Source organism: Phalacrocorax carbo, chromosome 7, assembly GCF_963921805.1.
Source record: "Phalacrocorax carbo chromosome 7, bPhaCar2.1, whole genome shotgun sequence".
Classification (NCBI taxonomy): Eukaryota; Metazoa; Chordata; class Aves; order Suliformes; family Phalacrocoracidae; genus Phalacrocorax; species Phalacrocorax carbo.
The window spans coordinates 22,309,178-22,325,487 of record NC_087519.1 but is presented as its reverse complement, the minus strand read 5'-3'; the positions used below and the strand labels follow the sequence as shown (position 1 = coordinate 22,325,487).

The 16,310-nt window shown below is 51.1% G+C and overlaps 2 protein-coding genes across 4 annotated transcripts in view; one reads left to right on the top strand and one right to left on the bottom strand.

Moving 5' to 3' along the window:
• The first annotated feature begins 1,428 nt into the window (after window positions 1-1,428).
• On the top strand, window positions 1,429-12,262 carry CLK3 (CDC like kinase 3). 3 transcript variants are annotated; one of them, XM_064456825.1, is made up of 13 exons: window positions 1,429-1,531; window positions 2,125-2,273; window positions 4,648-4,855; window positions 7,061-7,154; window positions 7,414-7,480; window positions 8,306-8,422; window positions 8,906-9,072; window positions 9,498-9,592; window positions 9,972-10,101; window positions 10,566-10,648; window positions 10,988-11,067; window positions 11,231-11,321; window positions 12,005-12,262. In XM_064456825.1, exons 2-13 carry the CDS (start codon window positions 2,125-2,127, stop codon window positions 12,065-12,067), a joined length of 1,344 nt encoding a protein of 447 aa, XP_064312895.1. In that variant the 5' UTR covers window positions 1,429-1,531; the 3' UTR covers window positions 12,068-12,262. The 3 variants fall into 3 exon arrangements, with proteins under 3 accessions (XP_064312895.1, XP_064312893.1, XP_064312896.1); XM_064456823.1 differs by lacking the exon at window positions 12,005-12,262 and adding an exon at window positions 11,600-11,992; XM_064456826.1 differs by lacking the exons at window positions 1,429-1,531; window positions 2,125-2,273; window positions 7,061-7,154; window positions 12,005-12,262 and adding an exon at window positions 11,600-11,992 and having other exon boundaries at window positions 4,738-4,855.
• The window catches only part of EDC3 (enhancer of mRNA decapping 3), a 29,769-nt gene continuing 25,721 nt past the window's right edge, over window positions 12,263-16,310 (bottom strand). The window contains exon 7 of the mRNA XM_064456822.1: window positions 12,263-16,038. Coding sequence (XP_064312892.1) covers window positions 15,704-16,038 — 335 coding nt within the window. The 3' untranslated portion in view covers window positions 12,263-15,703. The remainder of the gene's footprint in view (window positions 16,039-16,310) is intronic.

Here is a 16,310-nt window from a genome sequence, read left to right as displayed (position 1 = left end):
TCCAGGGCTGGAGATGGGTGGTGGTCGGCAAAACCCCATTCTGAACAGCTCCAGAGGGGAAGGAGCCCACCTGAGGTGGCTTCAGCCTTGAGGAGAGGCGAAGAGCAAAGCAGGAGCCTTCCCCTGCTACATCTGCCAGACATGCACTCAGTGCATGCACCCAGAGCAAGCCCTGAGCACCTGAAACCTTGGCCATGGTAGCAGATGGGTGGGAAGACCATTGAACTGTGAGACCAGCTGCATACCCACTCACTGATGGCCATGGTGGTGGTATCTACTGCCCCTTCTAACCCACTAGCACCAGCCCACCCTTTCCACCCAGTCCCACAGCAGCCAAAACCTTTACCAGTCCCTTCCAAATCTCCACGGGGTGGGACACATCCTGCTCTGCTCCTCAGTGAGAAGAACCACAAGGCCTTGGTGATATTGCTCCAACCCTCCCTGCTCCAGTGCTAAAGGTGTTCATCAGCAGTTTTGACTAATTGCTGGCCCAAATGAGTGGTCAATAAATAAATAAAGGGGTTGAGCATGATTGCACGTGTGAAGTAACTGAAGCCCTGTCCTATCCCAGTGCTCTTTGCTCAGCTCTGCCACAGGCCAGCTGTTGTGGTCCAGCTTTAGGAGCAAGAGCTGTCCTTCAGAGCGGTGGCCTGGGTGAGGGGAGATGGTCACCTATTCATGGGACTGGTAGCAAAGCCCTACTCATGTAACCACCTCCCCCCCGCATAGTGCTAATTACAGTTAGCAAATAAATGGGACTGAGGCCCTCTCTCCACTCAGATCAACCGGGTACTGCCATCAGCTCCTCACCCTCTGGCTATGACCCATCTCCAGCTCCACGGGCAGGTCCCTGTGGGGACAACAGCAGCTCTCAGCCCTGTTTGGTGGAAGGAGAGTGTCTGCAGAGCCTGTGGGGAGAGAAGGTGCACAGGGCCAGAGTGATGCAGACCATGGTGAGGAAGGTCACGGTGAGGATTGTCATTGCGAGGATCATCATTGTGAGGATTGTCGTGGCAAGGAAGGCTGTGGCAAAGAAGGCTGGGGTGAGGATGGTCATGGTGAGGACAGCTGTGACGAGGAAGGCCCGATGGTAAGGATGGCCATGGTGAAGAAGGTCTTGGTGAGGACAGCTGTAGTGAGGAAGGCCCGATGGTGAGGAAGGGCATGGCGAGGCCATCCACAGGGAAAAGACCATGTTGAGGGTGAGGACGGCCATGGCGAGGAAGGCCCCGGTGCGGCAGAGCGCGGTGAGGAAGGCCGTACGGCGGTGTGGAAGGCCGTGCCGAGGAAGACTCCATCTCCCCGCCTCCCCCGTCCAGGCCAGTTCATCCCGGCGGGGCAGTGATTAACTGCGACCTCAGGAGCAGCGAGAGGCGGCGGGAGCGGCCCCCGGGGCGGAGCCGCTCTAGCCGAGCGGGGAGGGGCGGGTAGCGCCGGAAGCGGAAGCGGGAGCGGCGGCGGCGCTGGGCCGGTGGGGCCGGGCCGGGCCGCAGCCGCCGCCGATCGCGGGGCGGAGGGAGGCGGAGGGGCGGTGAGCCAGCGGGACCGGCCCGGGGCGGGGCTGGGGGCGCTCGGCGGGGGCGGCCGGCGGTGGGGGAACGGGATGGGCCTGGGCCTGGGCCTGGGCCTGGGGCCTGGGCCTGGGGCCTGGCTCTGGCCCTGGCCCGGCCCGGCCCGGCCCAGCCGCAGCGCCCCGCTGCCGTACTGGTGTTCCTAGAGGGGGTCGTGCCCCGGTGCGGGCAGCCTGGGGGCGGCGGCGCCTCTGCCCTGCGCTCCGCGGGGCTCGGGCACCCCCTGTCAAACGGTTATGGCGGGCCAGGGGCGGTGGGACCGGTTAGTACCGGGGCTATGGTGGGGGGGCGGCGGGGAGGTGACCGGTAACGTTGTTACAAACCCGCCTCCTCCCGAGGAGAGACCGCCGGCCCAAAACCTTGAACGCTGCTGGGGCTGGCGGAAGTCTCGGCTTCACGTTTGCACCGGGGCCGCGCTTCCCGGCGCCCTCTGGGGTGGTCTGTACCCGCAGCGCTCGGGCTGGCGAGTCTGGCGGGGTGGGAGGTCCTTCGGGGAGCGGCGCAGCGCCAAGAGGCGAGGGTTTTAAGAGTCGGAACCCTCTCATGTCCTCAGATGCATCACTGTAAGAGATACCGGTCCCCGGAGCAGGAGAGCTACCTGGGCCACAGGTGGAAGAGGAAGAGGTCTCGTAGCAGAGACTACGAGGGGCGACTGCGATACCCAGCCCGGAGGGATGTCTCCAGGAGATCGCGATCCAGAAGGTACAGGCAGGTTTGGGCAGAGGGAGGCACGCCTGTCAGCAGCCGCTTTGGCAGCAGGGAGCAAGCTGGGATGGTTATCTAATAGACGTTCGTTCTCAATTCCGGTTGTGTTTCAGAGCTAGTGCTGAGCGGTGGCAGCTTTCACTTCCCGACTGCAGGTCAGCTTTAAACCTGTAAATCCCAGGGCTGGAAGTAAAGGGCTTAATTGCGTGTGCCTTCCCTTCCACATTTCTGCCTCTGTATCTAGCCAAAGTTCTTCCCAAAGCGATATCCTTAATATTAACGAGGGAGAACAGCCTGCTCTGGAATCATGTTTCCCAGTTCTAATGCTGTGGCAGCATTAAAATCTTTCTCTCCCAACGACTGTTTCCTTCTCAAAATATTGCAAATCAGATTTAAAGTAACAGTGCTTTTCCCCCACCTATGCTGTCAGAAAGGATCTGAGCATCACTAACTGTTCTTTCCTCCTTCAGCTCTGGATTTTACCTTTGATCCTCTCTTTGTTCAGCATTTCCACAGGGACAATTAGGTACTGGAAGCGGGGTGGATAAGGCCTCTGATGACAGGAGCTGCGGTGAGGGTTCTGGAACAGAGGCGGGAGTGCTGCTGGGGAGCCGTGTGCTGACACATCCTGGTTTGCAATTGAAATAGGCTGGTGGTCCTCGCTGCTGGTGCTGCTCGGTGGTACCGGAGCTGGAGTGGTTCCACTGGTTGGACAGGGCAGGTGCAGCTAGAAGGGAGCTGAGTTCATCCTTAAATTCCTGAAATATTCTCCAGATAATTTCTTTTCTGAGCCTGGCTTTTGTTTACTCGAAGGAAGCGGATTGTGAAATACAGCTGACATGTACAATGGGCTTTTCCATTCTTTCATCTGATGGGTTATACAGGACAGATTTGGATGAAAACAGGCTTTTTCTAGGTGAAAACCTTCGTCCCCCCTTTAGTCTTAGACTGTGAGCCTCTTGCAGTCTTGCTGGTCTCCTCAGTATTTTAGGCTGTTATTTATTAATCCTCTGTAGTTTAAAAGTATGCACTGAAGTTTCATAAAGGTGTGTTTGGAGTTGAGTATTGGTGTTGGAACAGAGCCATTGGGGAGTTTTTTTGTATTTTGGATAGTTCAGCAGTAACCTAGAGCTGCCGCAGTCTTGGCAGGCAGCTTGAAATTTTAGCCTTGATCCAAGATGAGATGAACCACCACACATGTACCTGTGTCCCGCTAAGCTGCCAGCAAGAGAGCTAATTGTTGCCAAAGCGGAGAGGTGTGAACAACAAAAGTTCCTGTTTCTGGAGTGAAGCAGCTGCAGCGAGGTCTTGGCTGGAGAAGCCGTTGCTCTTGCTGTCAGTGAGGTACACACAACAGCATCAACCTGCCCAAAATACCGCTTTTCATCATTGGAAAGCCAGCATGCTGTTCTTATTTCTGAGTTGTAACATCTACGTGAAACGTGGCTTCTCGCTCAATGACGTGTGAAGCAAGGCTTATAGCGGAAGCTCTTTTATTAGAACAGCTGTAACAGCTGGGGTGAAGACAGTTGTATTTTTGGGGGTACAAGCAGGCCACCGCTATGTGATACCATTTTTGTGGTCTGGTTTAAAAGAGGTACCATAACAGTGCTGCCAACGAAGCTCAGGGGACCTGCAGAGGAAAAGGCAGGACCTGCAGAATCGCAGGTGTAGCTTGAGGCGCTCAGAGATACTCGCTAACTGAGCGCGGGGCAGGGAGAGCTGCTCTCATGGTTAATGCGCGCACGCAGCACCTAAAACTGCATGTATAATGCCAGCTTGTAAATGCTCACGCAGGGGAGCTTAGTCTGATATCTTCTGGTCCTTCCCAAGGCAGAGATAAGCTTGGCCGAAAGTTTCTCCTCCATACTCGCAGCCTTAAGTTATCACTAGAGGCGCGGGAGCTCAGCTATACCGCAGAGACCAAATTTTCCTTCTGGCTCTTGCTAATGATCTGTTGAGCTGGTGTGCACGTGTACGCCGAAGGCTTGGCGTTTGGGGGCCTCCAGTCCCCGCTGGGGTGGTGACTAGGGCACTGCTGCTGCCTTCGGTTCTCGTTTGTTCAAGAACTAATGAGAGTCCTTCCTGGGGGAGGAGAAATGATGTTAGAAAAACACTTGTGTGTGGTGGTGGAGGTGGCTCAGGTGAGGTAGGCAGCTCACATCGAGCTCCAAGTGGGTCGTTTTCCCACCCACACCCCAGCTCCTTGAAATGTGGGAGTGCCATGCCATTTCCTCTTGCAAACTTCCTCCTTTTTCTTATCTGAGAAACTTGCCTGAGAAGCAGTCAGTGTTTGAGCCCCAATGGAAGGGTGGTTTGAAGCTTCTTGTGCTTTACAAGGCTTATAAATGCATTCTTGTTTGTGCTACAGCCATGACAGGATGCCTTATCACAGGAGATACAGACGGGACAGTGACGCCTACAGATTTGAAGACCGAAGCCCATCTTTTGGAGAGGACTATTACTCGACCCGCTCGCGAAACTGGCGGCGATCCAGAGGCAGAGAGCAGCACCGTCCAAAGAAGCATCAGCATCGCTGCCGGAAACGCAGGACCAGGTCTTGTAGCAGTGCCTCCTCGGTGAGTAGCATCCAGAACGAGTTCAGGATTGTTCAGGGTTTTAACTGTTCTTACCTCTTTTCAGTTCTGAACACTCTGGGTGAGTACCTCGAATTCCATTTTTGTGTTTGCTTTCATTACGTGGAACATATAGTCAGAATCTGTGTCTTGTTAAGCAGGAAGTGTTTGTAGCTATTGGTTTTTACTGGTCTGGCCCCCATTGCCTTAATATGTGAGGAAACTAAGCTGTACTCTTTATGGCTAGGGAGGGGATCAGGGAAAGCTTCAAATGGCACACATGTGATAGGCTAACAAGGCCGAGCTTTGGCTGCGGGCCAGCCTGGCTCTGCTGGGGATTGGTCATTGTTCAGGTTTATACAGGGCCAGGGCTTCACTTCTGCATACTGCAGCTGCTCTGGGGGGTTTTGGTATGCAGCAGTGGTATGGAGCACTCCCATGAAGGCACATCAATTTGACTTTGTGCCAGGATCCCACAGCAGATGGGATCGATCAGCCGCGTTCTCACAAGTTTTCAGCTCTGTGGTTATTAACCCCTGTCCCACTGTACTGAGAGAAAGGCTTCTGCCTTGTGAGGGTATGCACATGTCCTCTTTGCCTATTTTCACACAAGTGTCCTTGGATTTCAGCTACTTTGAAAACTTCCCCATTTTCCACCCTGAAATGTAGTATTCCTTTCAAGGATTAACAGGGAGTATTTGGAAGTGGGTGGGGAGGCTGGTCCCAGGACCAGGAATGCCCTGGAAGTGTTGTGAGCTGTCAGACCAAATGCCTCTGCTTCACTGCTTCTCTTCTGTAAGGAACGTTTCCATCTTTCACAAGTTTCTTGTTGTAAATGTTATTACAACTAAATGACCAAGTCCTGATCCCTGCACTTACAGCGGATACCTGCATGGCTGGGAACTTCTGATGGTCTGTTGCTTTCCTCCTTTTATTTCTTTCCAGCTGACTTTTTAATTTTAGTTTTAGAAAGAGCCAGGGTTATGATGAAAACGCTCCAGTGCGGTTTACATGTGTGTGTGCGTGCGGTGATAACGGTGTGCAGGTTTGGGCTGGCGTGATCTAAATCCTTTGAAGTCTCACAGCTGTCTTAACTGTCCTCTACCTCCTCCTCCGTTTCAGCTGACCTTCTGGGGTTTGATCGTAGCTCGCTATTTTGGACTAGCTGGGGGGTGAGGGGCAACAGAAGAGAAGCCTGATAGAAGCTTGGGCATGGAAATGTAGATCTTTGTAATAATTTCTTCGCTCTAGAGATTGTAACTATTTTTAAGACTGAATAGAAAAAGATGGGGAATTAGGGCAGCTTGCTTTGTGGACCCCGGGTCCTTTAGGGAATGTTCGGCTGGTTTTCCAGTAGAAGCTAGCAGTAGCAGGGGTGAACGTGACCTTGTATCTTTAGTTGGATGCCTGAAGTGTAGCGGAATGCTCCCTGGGGATTCATTTAACTGTCCTGTTCCTAAAGCTCTCCCAAGCTTAAAGTTGCACCCTAAGGCCGATGTGCAACACCAGGTCTGTTTGCAGCCAGTCGGGTGGATAGATTTAGGGTCGGTGTGGTAGCTGGAGTAATCAGAAGGGAAGGGCTGGTTCGTAGCTGGGGCAGGTCACGGCTCTGGGTAGCTGGCGATCTATTAACCGAGGTACAAAAGAGCAGGCTGCAGAGGGAGAACTGCTACTCTGGCTTCTACTGGACAGCTTGTCCAAACTGACAGCGTGTGTACCCTTCGTCACGTTTGCCAGCGGAGAAAATGACGTTCTTCTGGCAAAGCCCTCCCTCCTTCTTCTTGTCCCTCTGGCAGCATGCTCCCGGTGCTGCAGAGGAAGCTGCTCCTCTGTGGGGAATGGTGGTGCCAAGTCAAGCCACCTTAACACTGGAGCTTCCCAGCTGCTGCTTCCCTTCAGAGAAGAGGGGGGCATTTTCCTGCCTAAGAGGCGGCAGCACCAGAGGCCGTAGCTAATGAGAGAGTTTTCTTTACATACCTGTAGCTGTTGATTTCTTTTCTGTTTTGAAGTTAGTTTGTGTCTTGACGTGTCCCTTGCAATATCCCTATCGTTATATATGCTGTGTGCCTTATGAAATGCTGGGATCTGGAAAATCCAACCACCGACGCACCATCATCTCCACCTTTGAATGACAACACAATCCTGCCACTCGGAACTGCCCGCTGTGCGCGCTTGGTCGTATGCCGTTTCGGGGGGCGGTGTGTACAGAGAAGCCAACAGAGCAGTAAGCGCAGCAGGAGCGTGGAAGATGACAAGGAAGGCCACCTGGTGTGCAGGATCGGCGATTGGCTTCAAGAGCGATGTACAGCCACCTTTCGTAAAACTTTACCTCTCTACTTTCTATCCCCATGTTAGACAAGATCTCTCGTATTGTACTGGAGGGGTCTCTAGTGTTTTTATGCTTATAAATGGACTGACCAGTAAATTGCCTGAGGCAGACAATAGACTCTCGAGTTTTAAAGAGTGTAGCAGTGAGAGACACTTCATTGCTGTGAAATTGCAGGACCTCAGCTCTCGCGAAGGCTCTGAAAGTTCACATCCGCTCCTGTTTTCTCTCCTAGATGAAATTGTTGGCAGCCTTGGCGAGGGTACTTTTGGCAAAGTGGTGGAGTGTGTGGACCATGCCAGGTGGGCATCTTTCCCTTCCAGATAACTTGTCTGTCCCTGGTACATCAAGCTCAGGCGCTTACAAGCATGGCAGGATTAACACTGCCAGTTCTGCGTGGGTCTGGACTCCGCTGGACCAAACTGTTGTTGTCACTGTCCACTTGTCACTATGGTAGAAATTATTTCTTATAGCAAGTTGAAAGATGCCTGGTTCATACCTCGGTCCCCTGAGTTTGCAGACTGATGCGTTAAGGGAAGCAGGGGACTTCTGCAAGGGAACTTGAGGGCTTCAGCACAGGCTGTTCTACTGCCCTGCTGCAGAAGCAGCGAATGCTGTCTGAGGGCTGGGCCAGGCAGCTGGGGAAAGTGACCTCTTAATCTGCCAGGGCATTTTTTTTTTTTAACCTCTCCAGTGATTACACTTGACCCCTGAATCTTCCTGACCTTTTGTCTGGCTTGGAGCTGTGGTGTCAGCTTAGTATAGGAAGCCCTGGGATCTGCCTCCTCTGGCACAGTTGGAGAGGGGAGGTGACTGCTGGAGGCATAGTGACCTTATGGACTGCTGTGTCAGGAAATGGCATGCTTGCAGAGCTGCCTGCAGCTCTCTTTGGAGTGTTACCCAGCAACAGCCTTTTGCTTCAAATTTCCATGTAGGTACTTTACTGGTCAAGCGGCATAAGTCTTTGGCAGATCTTGAGAGCTTTGTTGGGACCCAACAATGACTAAGCATCTTAACAAATGAAAACATGATCAGAGTAACTGGGATGTGCCCTCTCTTTGTGGGCTGAGGATGTGGGTATGTAGGCTTTTTTCTCTGACTCTGTCCTTTTGTCTCTTCCCTTACAGAGGCAAATCTCAGGTGGCGCTGAAAATCATAAAAAATGTTGGAAAGTACCGAGAAGCGGCCAGGCTGGAAATTAATGTCCTGAAAAAAATCAAAGAGAAGGACAAGGAGAACAAATTGTAAGTTCCTATGAGGCTGCCGGGTATTCAGTACCACTTCCTTACAGACAAGCGGTCTGCTTGGGTGACATCCAAAAAAATACAGGGCTGAGGACTGGAATACCTGCTGCTTGCCTCCTGTGTGTGGGAAAACCTGTCTTGTTCCTCTGCGTTTCAGAAGAAGAGAGTCTGTCTCTAGTTCTACTGAACACTTGGTTACTTAACGTCTTAAAAACTGCCATGCCAGGTCATAGTGAGCTCCTTCTCTGACAGGCACCTGCTGCCTTGTCCCACTTGAATTGGACATCTCTGTCTAAAGGTGGTTGAGCCAAGTGGGGAGGGGGTGTCTCTCTGCTGTATGTAGAGGGATTACCGCACTCCTGAGTCAGCTGGCTCCGAGCTTTTGCTCACCAACCACTTCTGAAGTAGCCAGCAACTGGGAGATTGACTGTTCTGTCGAGTCCCTGAATCATCCTTAATCCTCGCTTCTTTCTCTCTGCACAGCTTATGTGTCCTGATGTCAGACTGGTTCAACTTCCATGGCCACATGTGCATTGCCTTTGAGCTTCTGGGCAAGAACACTTTTGAGTTCCTGAAGGAGAACAACTTCCAGCCATACCCTCTCCCTCAGATCCGGCACATGGCCTACCAGCTCTGCCATGCCTTGAGATGTAAGTCACCCAGGACCAGCCTGTGGGCTTGCCAGCAGCTGTTTGTTCTTCAGCGCCTGCTCTTTTTTATTATTTTTTTAACCCAAAATAGTATCTAGGTATTCTAGCTATTTGTTTGCCTCCTTTTCTGAAGCTTATACAAAGATAAGAGATGCTGATTTCTGTGGAGGATAGAGCAGTAGCATTTAGACTTGCTTCATTTTCCTTCTGCAAGGAATGGAAGAGAGACTTGTAAGCTCTTCTGTGCAAAAGGTGCCTTCTCCATGTCAGAAATACCTCGTCCTCAGCTAGGCCATGATGTGTCACCAGAATGGGTTGGAAGGGAGCTGAGGAGGAGTCAGCTTGGCAATTTGATGGGCAGAGTTGTATGGGTGCTTCGGTGAGTGGTTCTTATATATGTTTTTTTCCTCTGTCCATCCGTGCAGTCTTACACGACAACCAGCTGACTCACACTGACCTCAAGCCAGAAAACATCTTGTTTGTCAACTCTGATTTTGACACTCTGTACAACGAGAAAAAGGTGGGTTATATCCAAAGGAGATGTGAATCAATCAGGAATAGCCTGCCTTTCCCCCCGTGCAAAAATTGCATCTTCCCTGTTCCATGCATGCCCCACAGGGCCTTGAAAGTCTCTTTAGTGAGAACAAACCAGAAGCTGGGCTTCTTCTTTCTCCTATGTCTTCCAAAAGTTTTAAGGCTGCTTCAGTGGCTCTAGTCCATAAAGTGGCATGTTAGCAGCTTAACACTAATTTGAGATGTAAAGACCTCAGAGCTTCACAGTTACAATCCTTCTGATTAGCACAGACATGGCGGTTCTTGGGTCAGAGGGCTCCTTTCAAAGCCTAGCTTAATCCTGAACCAGCTATTAGAAGTGATGAGGATTTCTTGTTCGCTTGCAGAGCTGCGAAGAAAAATCCATTCGGAACACAAGCATCCGTGTGGCAGATTTTGGAAGTGCCACCTTCGATCATGAGCACCACACCACTATCGTGGCTACCCGGCACTACCGTCCACCAGAAGTGATTCTGGGTGAGATACTGCTGGGGTTTGGGGAGTCTTGGAGGGGTGGAGGAGAATGCTTCTCCCAGGGTGCTGTAGGGTGATGCTGTCTAGAGGAAAACTGGCTTGAGAGCACTCCAGTTCTTGGGGACAACCTGTTCCATGCGTTGCTGCAACACCAAGGTCCTGATTGTATGGAAGGTAGTAATGGTTAGTGCAAGCACTTGACATGGAGTGGGAGGAGCTGAGAAAAGCCTGTGGGACTCAGGAAGTGCTCAAATTGGCTCCAGGAGAATGCAGAGTCAGCATAAGCTGAAACAAACAGATGGGTCTTGTGGGGGATGTGACAGTCCTCTTACCAGTGTGCAGCACTGGAAAGTGCACAGATAACTTCTGGGTCTGGCTTTGTGTATCTCTGCAGTTTCAACAAGGAACTAGTAGATATCTGGTGGGACTTGCTGAGAGGGCAAAGTTAACTTGATTCTCCTTTGCAGAGCTGGGCTGGGCACAGCCATGTGATGTCTGGAGTACCGGCTGCATTCTGTTTGAGTATTACCGTGGCTTCACACTCTTCCAGGTATGGTTCTTGCAAGAGGAATTGTACGTTAAGAATCCTTAATGCAAAGGGAAGGGAAATGCAGATCAGGCACTGATCCGAGTTTGAAAATAAGCCAGGAAAAGTCATGGTTTGAGGACTTGTGCCTTGCTGGAAGGACAAGGTTCAGATCACTTCTGGTTTCTCCACTGTGCCTGTGAAGAATAGAAAAATGAAGAGAGCAAGTAGAGATGGAAGGGCACTGCATCATCCCTGACAGAGGCTTGTCTCTTCTTACCCTGCACTTGTATAGGGGATAGACCTTTTATCATCAGATCTCCAAGTTCTGAATTAATGTACCTTTGCTCTTCTCCTTTGCAGACCCATGAGAATCGTGAGCATCTTGTTATGATGGAAAAAATCCTTGGGCCCATTCCATCCCACATGATCCACAAAACCCGGTAAGAACCTCTTCCTGAAAGCAAACAGTCCAGCCAAACGTTTGTGGGTAATTACTCCGGATACCAGTTCTCTGTCATCGCACTGGGTCTCACCTATATGGGTATAACCATGGGAGAGGTGCTGGAAGGATGACTCATGCCTTACTGAACCTTTCCTTTGCAGGAAGCAAAAATATTTCCACAATGGGAACCTGGTATGGGATGAGAACACATCCGATGGGCGATATGTCCAAGAGAACTGCAAGCCCTTGCGGGTAGGTGCTGCTCCATGGCTGGTGGAGGGCTGGCTGTGTTCCCCAGATCAGAGGTGTGGGGCTAAGGGATGGCTTTTATGGAGCCCTAAACTCTCAGCTGCAGTAACAGAAGTTTATTGGTCTGGCTGAAGCAGGACAGGCACTAGGGAAGGGGAGGGATGCTGTACTTCAGGCTGGGAGACAGCCATCACCTCACTGTACATCACACAACCAGGGCCTAGGGGTCCTACTGTAGTGCTAAAACCCTCCCCGCTCTCCCCCCTGCCTTTCTGCTCCAGACGTACATGCTGCACGACTCGCTGGAGCACGCACAGCTCTTTGACTTGATGAGGAGGATGTTAGAATTCGACCCTTCCCAGAGGATCACGTTCTCGGAAGCCCTCCTGCATCCGTTCTTTGCTGGCCTCTCTGCAGAGGAAAGGATGCTCTGTGGTCGCGGCACCAGCCGGGACCTGAGCAGATGACAGCTGGGGAGGGTGCAAAGCCTGCTGCATTTGTACATACGGGATTGGCCTAGCCCCTGCAGTTCAGCTCCACTTGCTCTTCTCTCAGAGGGGCTGGGGCACTGTGACAAGGACCCTGGGGAGGGGAGGAAAAGCTACATTGGAAAGCACAGATTTGTCTATTTATATGTTGTAAAGTTAAAATAAAGTGTTTCTTATTGTTTGATACTTCCCTTGTAGGCAGGCCTAGGGTTCTCTTGCTCCCAGCTTTGCTTTTTCTGCAAAGGAAGATGGAGATGTTGAAAAATTAACTGGAAATGAAACAGCAGGAATCTTGGCTTCACTAGAGTGCAGAAAGTGAGGGTGAGTGGACTGAACTCTCCCTGCTCTTGGCCCTTGCTCCTCTGAAGAGTGCAGAGCAGGAGGAAGGCTTGCTCCAGCTGTGGTGTCAGGCTTGAGAATGGTAGCAGACAAATAAATAGCTGCACACAAATAGCATACATGAATAGTTGCACTTTATTTCAGGGCATCCCCCAGCAGCGGCAGGAATTAGTCATTACAAACATCAGGTCACAAATGGAATATCAAGTAGTGACATAGTGCAGTCATCTTCACATGTTAGTGAAGAGAGCAGCACTTGCCAGCAGTTCCCATGATGGTGGTTAGGGTAGAAATTATCTCAAACACTGACAAAGTGTTCCATTCTTTGAATTCACTCTGGCAACATGGGGGAAGGGGGAAAAGGAGGGACCCAGACCTGTTTTCTGGGTCTCTTGAGTGCTCCAGAAGAGCTCACACCTGCACATAAGATGCATTTCATTTGGGTGAGGCCAGTACTTCCTCAAGTAAGCCTTTTGCACCTGAGGGAAAGTACAGCCAAATACCTGACTCTGTTCTCACCTCCAGAAAGTGAGCACACTGTAAAGTTTAACTGTGCTAAAACACAGCCCAAAGCTGCCTGCTGTGCCCTAAACACTGCACAGGTAGGGATCAGGAATCCTTTTCTTTATATGGGGCACAACCTCCTGTTGTGCAATACTGTTCGTGTTGGTTGTTTTTTTGTTTTGTTTTTTTTTCTTAAACATGGGGAACCCTATTGCTGGCAACACAGGGCGTTAGTGCTTCCTGGAGCTGCGCAGCAGCAAGTACAGAGCTGATCCCAGCTGCCATCCCTGCAAAAACATTTTCACCTGGTTCAGTGCCCTTCTGGGCACGTAACTTCAGCCAGTGGCACAGCATAGTTGAGGCAGAAAAGGACCCAGTGATGAAGCCTTCAGTCTTTCTAGACTGATACTGCTCAGTGTGTACAATCTACAGTTTAATAGCCAAATGCAGAAGAGGTGAGAAAAGCCTGCCGCCTGGTTCAAAGAAAGCAGAAATTGAAACAGCAAGTTCTCTTATCAAGTGATTGAGCAAGGAAAATGAAAACTAAGGAGACTAAAGCTAACACTGTACCACAGCAACAACCAAGGGACGGTCATCCACCTTTTTAGCCCAGCTGCTGCTCCTCTGCCTGGCTAAAGATTAGATGAAGCAGAAACACCCAAAGAACCAAGAAAGGCAGAGGGAAGCCTCACATTTGTGTTTTAAATAACTAACCACATTGCTACCCCTTCCCAGTGCAGCCGTCAGAACCACAGCCTGTTAAATGCCACTGTGGTTCTAGCTGAAACATGGTTCACCTGAGGAATAGGTGCTTTGGCTTCCTACAGGAGAGGAACAGCTCAAGGGCAGTGCTACACCCCGTCACAGCACTGACAAGTCACTGAGCCTCCCCGTGCGAGCACTAAAGCCACCCGGCATACGCCAGCAGACATGGTTCAGTCATCCAGCCCTCAGTGGGGCAAGAAGCTCAGGGGAAAGCCAGGGGTCCAGACACCAAGAGGGGCCAAGCCCTTCATCCTGCTGAGGTAGATTCGGCAAGGTGCAGGCAGTTTGGCAGAGGAAGAGACCTGGGGCAGCGGCAGAGGCAAGCCCCCTCACCAGCCTCCTGTCTTTAGGGGCTGTGTTCTCCCTCCTCACTCTGCACTTCCAGGCAGTATTAATTACTCAATTGCTTCTTTTCAACTGAGGACGTTTCTTCCCTCCTCCTTTGATACACTTGGCCTTTGTTCTAAGCAGGTGAAAGACAAGTGTCTGATCTGTTAATCCTCACCCCTCGGAGCACAGGTGGGTCAGTAGGTTTGCTACCTGCTTAGTAGAGCACAGCAACAGAGCAGCTACGCCAGTGCTTCAGCCTCAGAAGAGATCCGCCTCCCCTGGAGAAAAGGCACTGTCTGAAGCTCTGAAGCTTTCCCAGCTGCCAGAAGAGTGTCTGGGCAAGGTTTAGGTACCTGCAGGAGTTCTGGGGACAGATAAGGTGCCAGAAGACCTTCAAGCACTGCCCACACTCACAGCATCAGGAGCAAGCAGGGAGCTGAACCCCTCTTTGCCAAGAAAAGGGCCCCTGCCTTGCATCCACCCGGTTCCTCTGAAGGAACAGCTCACCTTACAGCACCTCCTGCATCACTCCAGGTTCAGCCCTTCCCTGGGTCAGCCTCCAGCTGCAAAGCCTTCAGAAAGCACACAAAAAGCCAGCATGATGGACTCCCGAAGCCAGCTAACTGATGGTTCCTCAGCTTGCCTCTGCTCTAGGCACTGCACTAAGGCTCTGTGAGGTCAACAAAACAAGCACAGGAAAAGATAACCTAAGGCTTCCTGGCAGCGCATGGGAAGTGAGTGTGGCACAAGACCAGTTAGCAGAGCAGCCTGGGAAAGATCCCCTAGAGTAATTTAGACAAGAATCTCCTGTACCCCTCCAGGAGGGCAGCAGCTCTCCCCATACCATATCCTGCAGGCACCATGTAAGCTGAGGACCCGAGTCCTTCCTCATTCTGGTTCCCAGCACATAGATGCACACACACAAGCCCACCTTATACAAAGGCTTCAAGCCCCCAGGGAACGAGTGGATCCATGACCTACTTCCCAAACCACACTGAGTGTAGGAGAGATACTGGAAGCACTGGGGGAACTCACCCAAATGTCAACTGCACCATACACTGCGTAACAAAATCAGAGTGACGCTGCCCTGTTTCACTATCCTTTCCCTCTTTCAGCCACTTACTGTGCCAGAAAGAAGTAAGAAAGAAAGAAAAAGCAAGCCAACTATCCTGGAAAAGTCATTCTCCAAAACATACCCTGCTCCCAGAGACCTGGGCTTCACTAAGCAAAAAACCAAAAAGCCAAGAGAGTATATACGCAAGTAAGGCCTAGCTGAGGACATTGGTGTTCACAGAGCATGTGCAACCTGAGAGCTTCTAGCTCTTGACGTAAGCTTTCCAAAGAGGGAACACTCTCCTTGAGGGGCTGGAGGGTCCAGGAGGGAGAGTGAGCTACAACTGCCTTCAGGAATACAAAACAGGGGAGAGGGGAGTCAAAAAGAACAACAGAATGAAACCAAATCCTCCCTCGTGGTACAACTGCAACAGAAGGTATTTCTACAAAATCAAGGGGTGCTGTTCCCACCAGGGCACCCTTGCTGGGTCTGTCTGCCCAGAAGGGCTGAGAAACACTTCTCAAAATCTCCAAAACACCTGTCACTTGTACCACCTCCGTGTACACCCCCTCATTAAACAGCCTCCCAGCTGGGCCTGGCAGCAACGGTCGCCTTCACCAGGGACAGACACCATTTTCCTGCGTGTTCCTCCGTACAATGGCACAAGAGAATGAAAATAGCTTTGCAGGAATATTCGCTTCCTTCTCTTTTTGTTTCATTTTCTGATTATTCTTTTTTTTTTTTTTTTAAATACACAGCATTTCTTTTGGAAGGAAATCTCTCCAGAACTTCACATCCTTAAGGCGTCATGAGTTTACTAGTCAGGATCCACTGGACAGCTTATCTGACAGGCCGCCTCCTCCTCCTCTCTTCTCTCCCTGCAGAGCCGTGTGGCTGGATGGGCTCTAAGTAGAGTGCAGGGGGATGACAAATTTGCAGCCGAAGGGTGAGTGGTAGTTTATTCCCACTTCTTGAAAGACCTTCTGGGGAATTCCAATGTCACAGAGGTACACGCGCCCTGCCCTCTCGCCCAGGGGCAGGGGCAGACCCAAGGCCAGCGACCACTTGGCATCAATGCCCTGCTCCATTTCATTTATCGGAGGGTCTATGCTGAGGACGGGCGCCCGGTTCTGGTTGGCCCAGTCCACAACCGCTTTGTACCAAGGCTGATCTCTTAAAAAGGCATTTTCATGACAATCCAGGCAGTTGATCACTAGGTCAACAGGGGTATCTGGGAGATCTGAAACAAACAAACACACTGTTGAGCACTGAGGACCAACCTGAAACCTCGAACTAAGGCTCACTGACTTCCCTTCTTGCGCTACCAGCAGATTTTTCATTTTTGCCTCCAGCACCCACAGACTCCCTGCATACAGTATGGTCTTAGCGGTTATTATTGCCGTCCTTCTGCAGAAGATACTGGCACCGATATTTAAAAGCTCTTTAGCACTTTGAAGAACATTCACAGACTCTCAGGTACAAAATCTCATCAAGCAGTCAGCACTTGAGCAG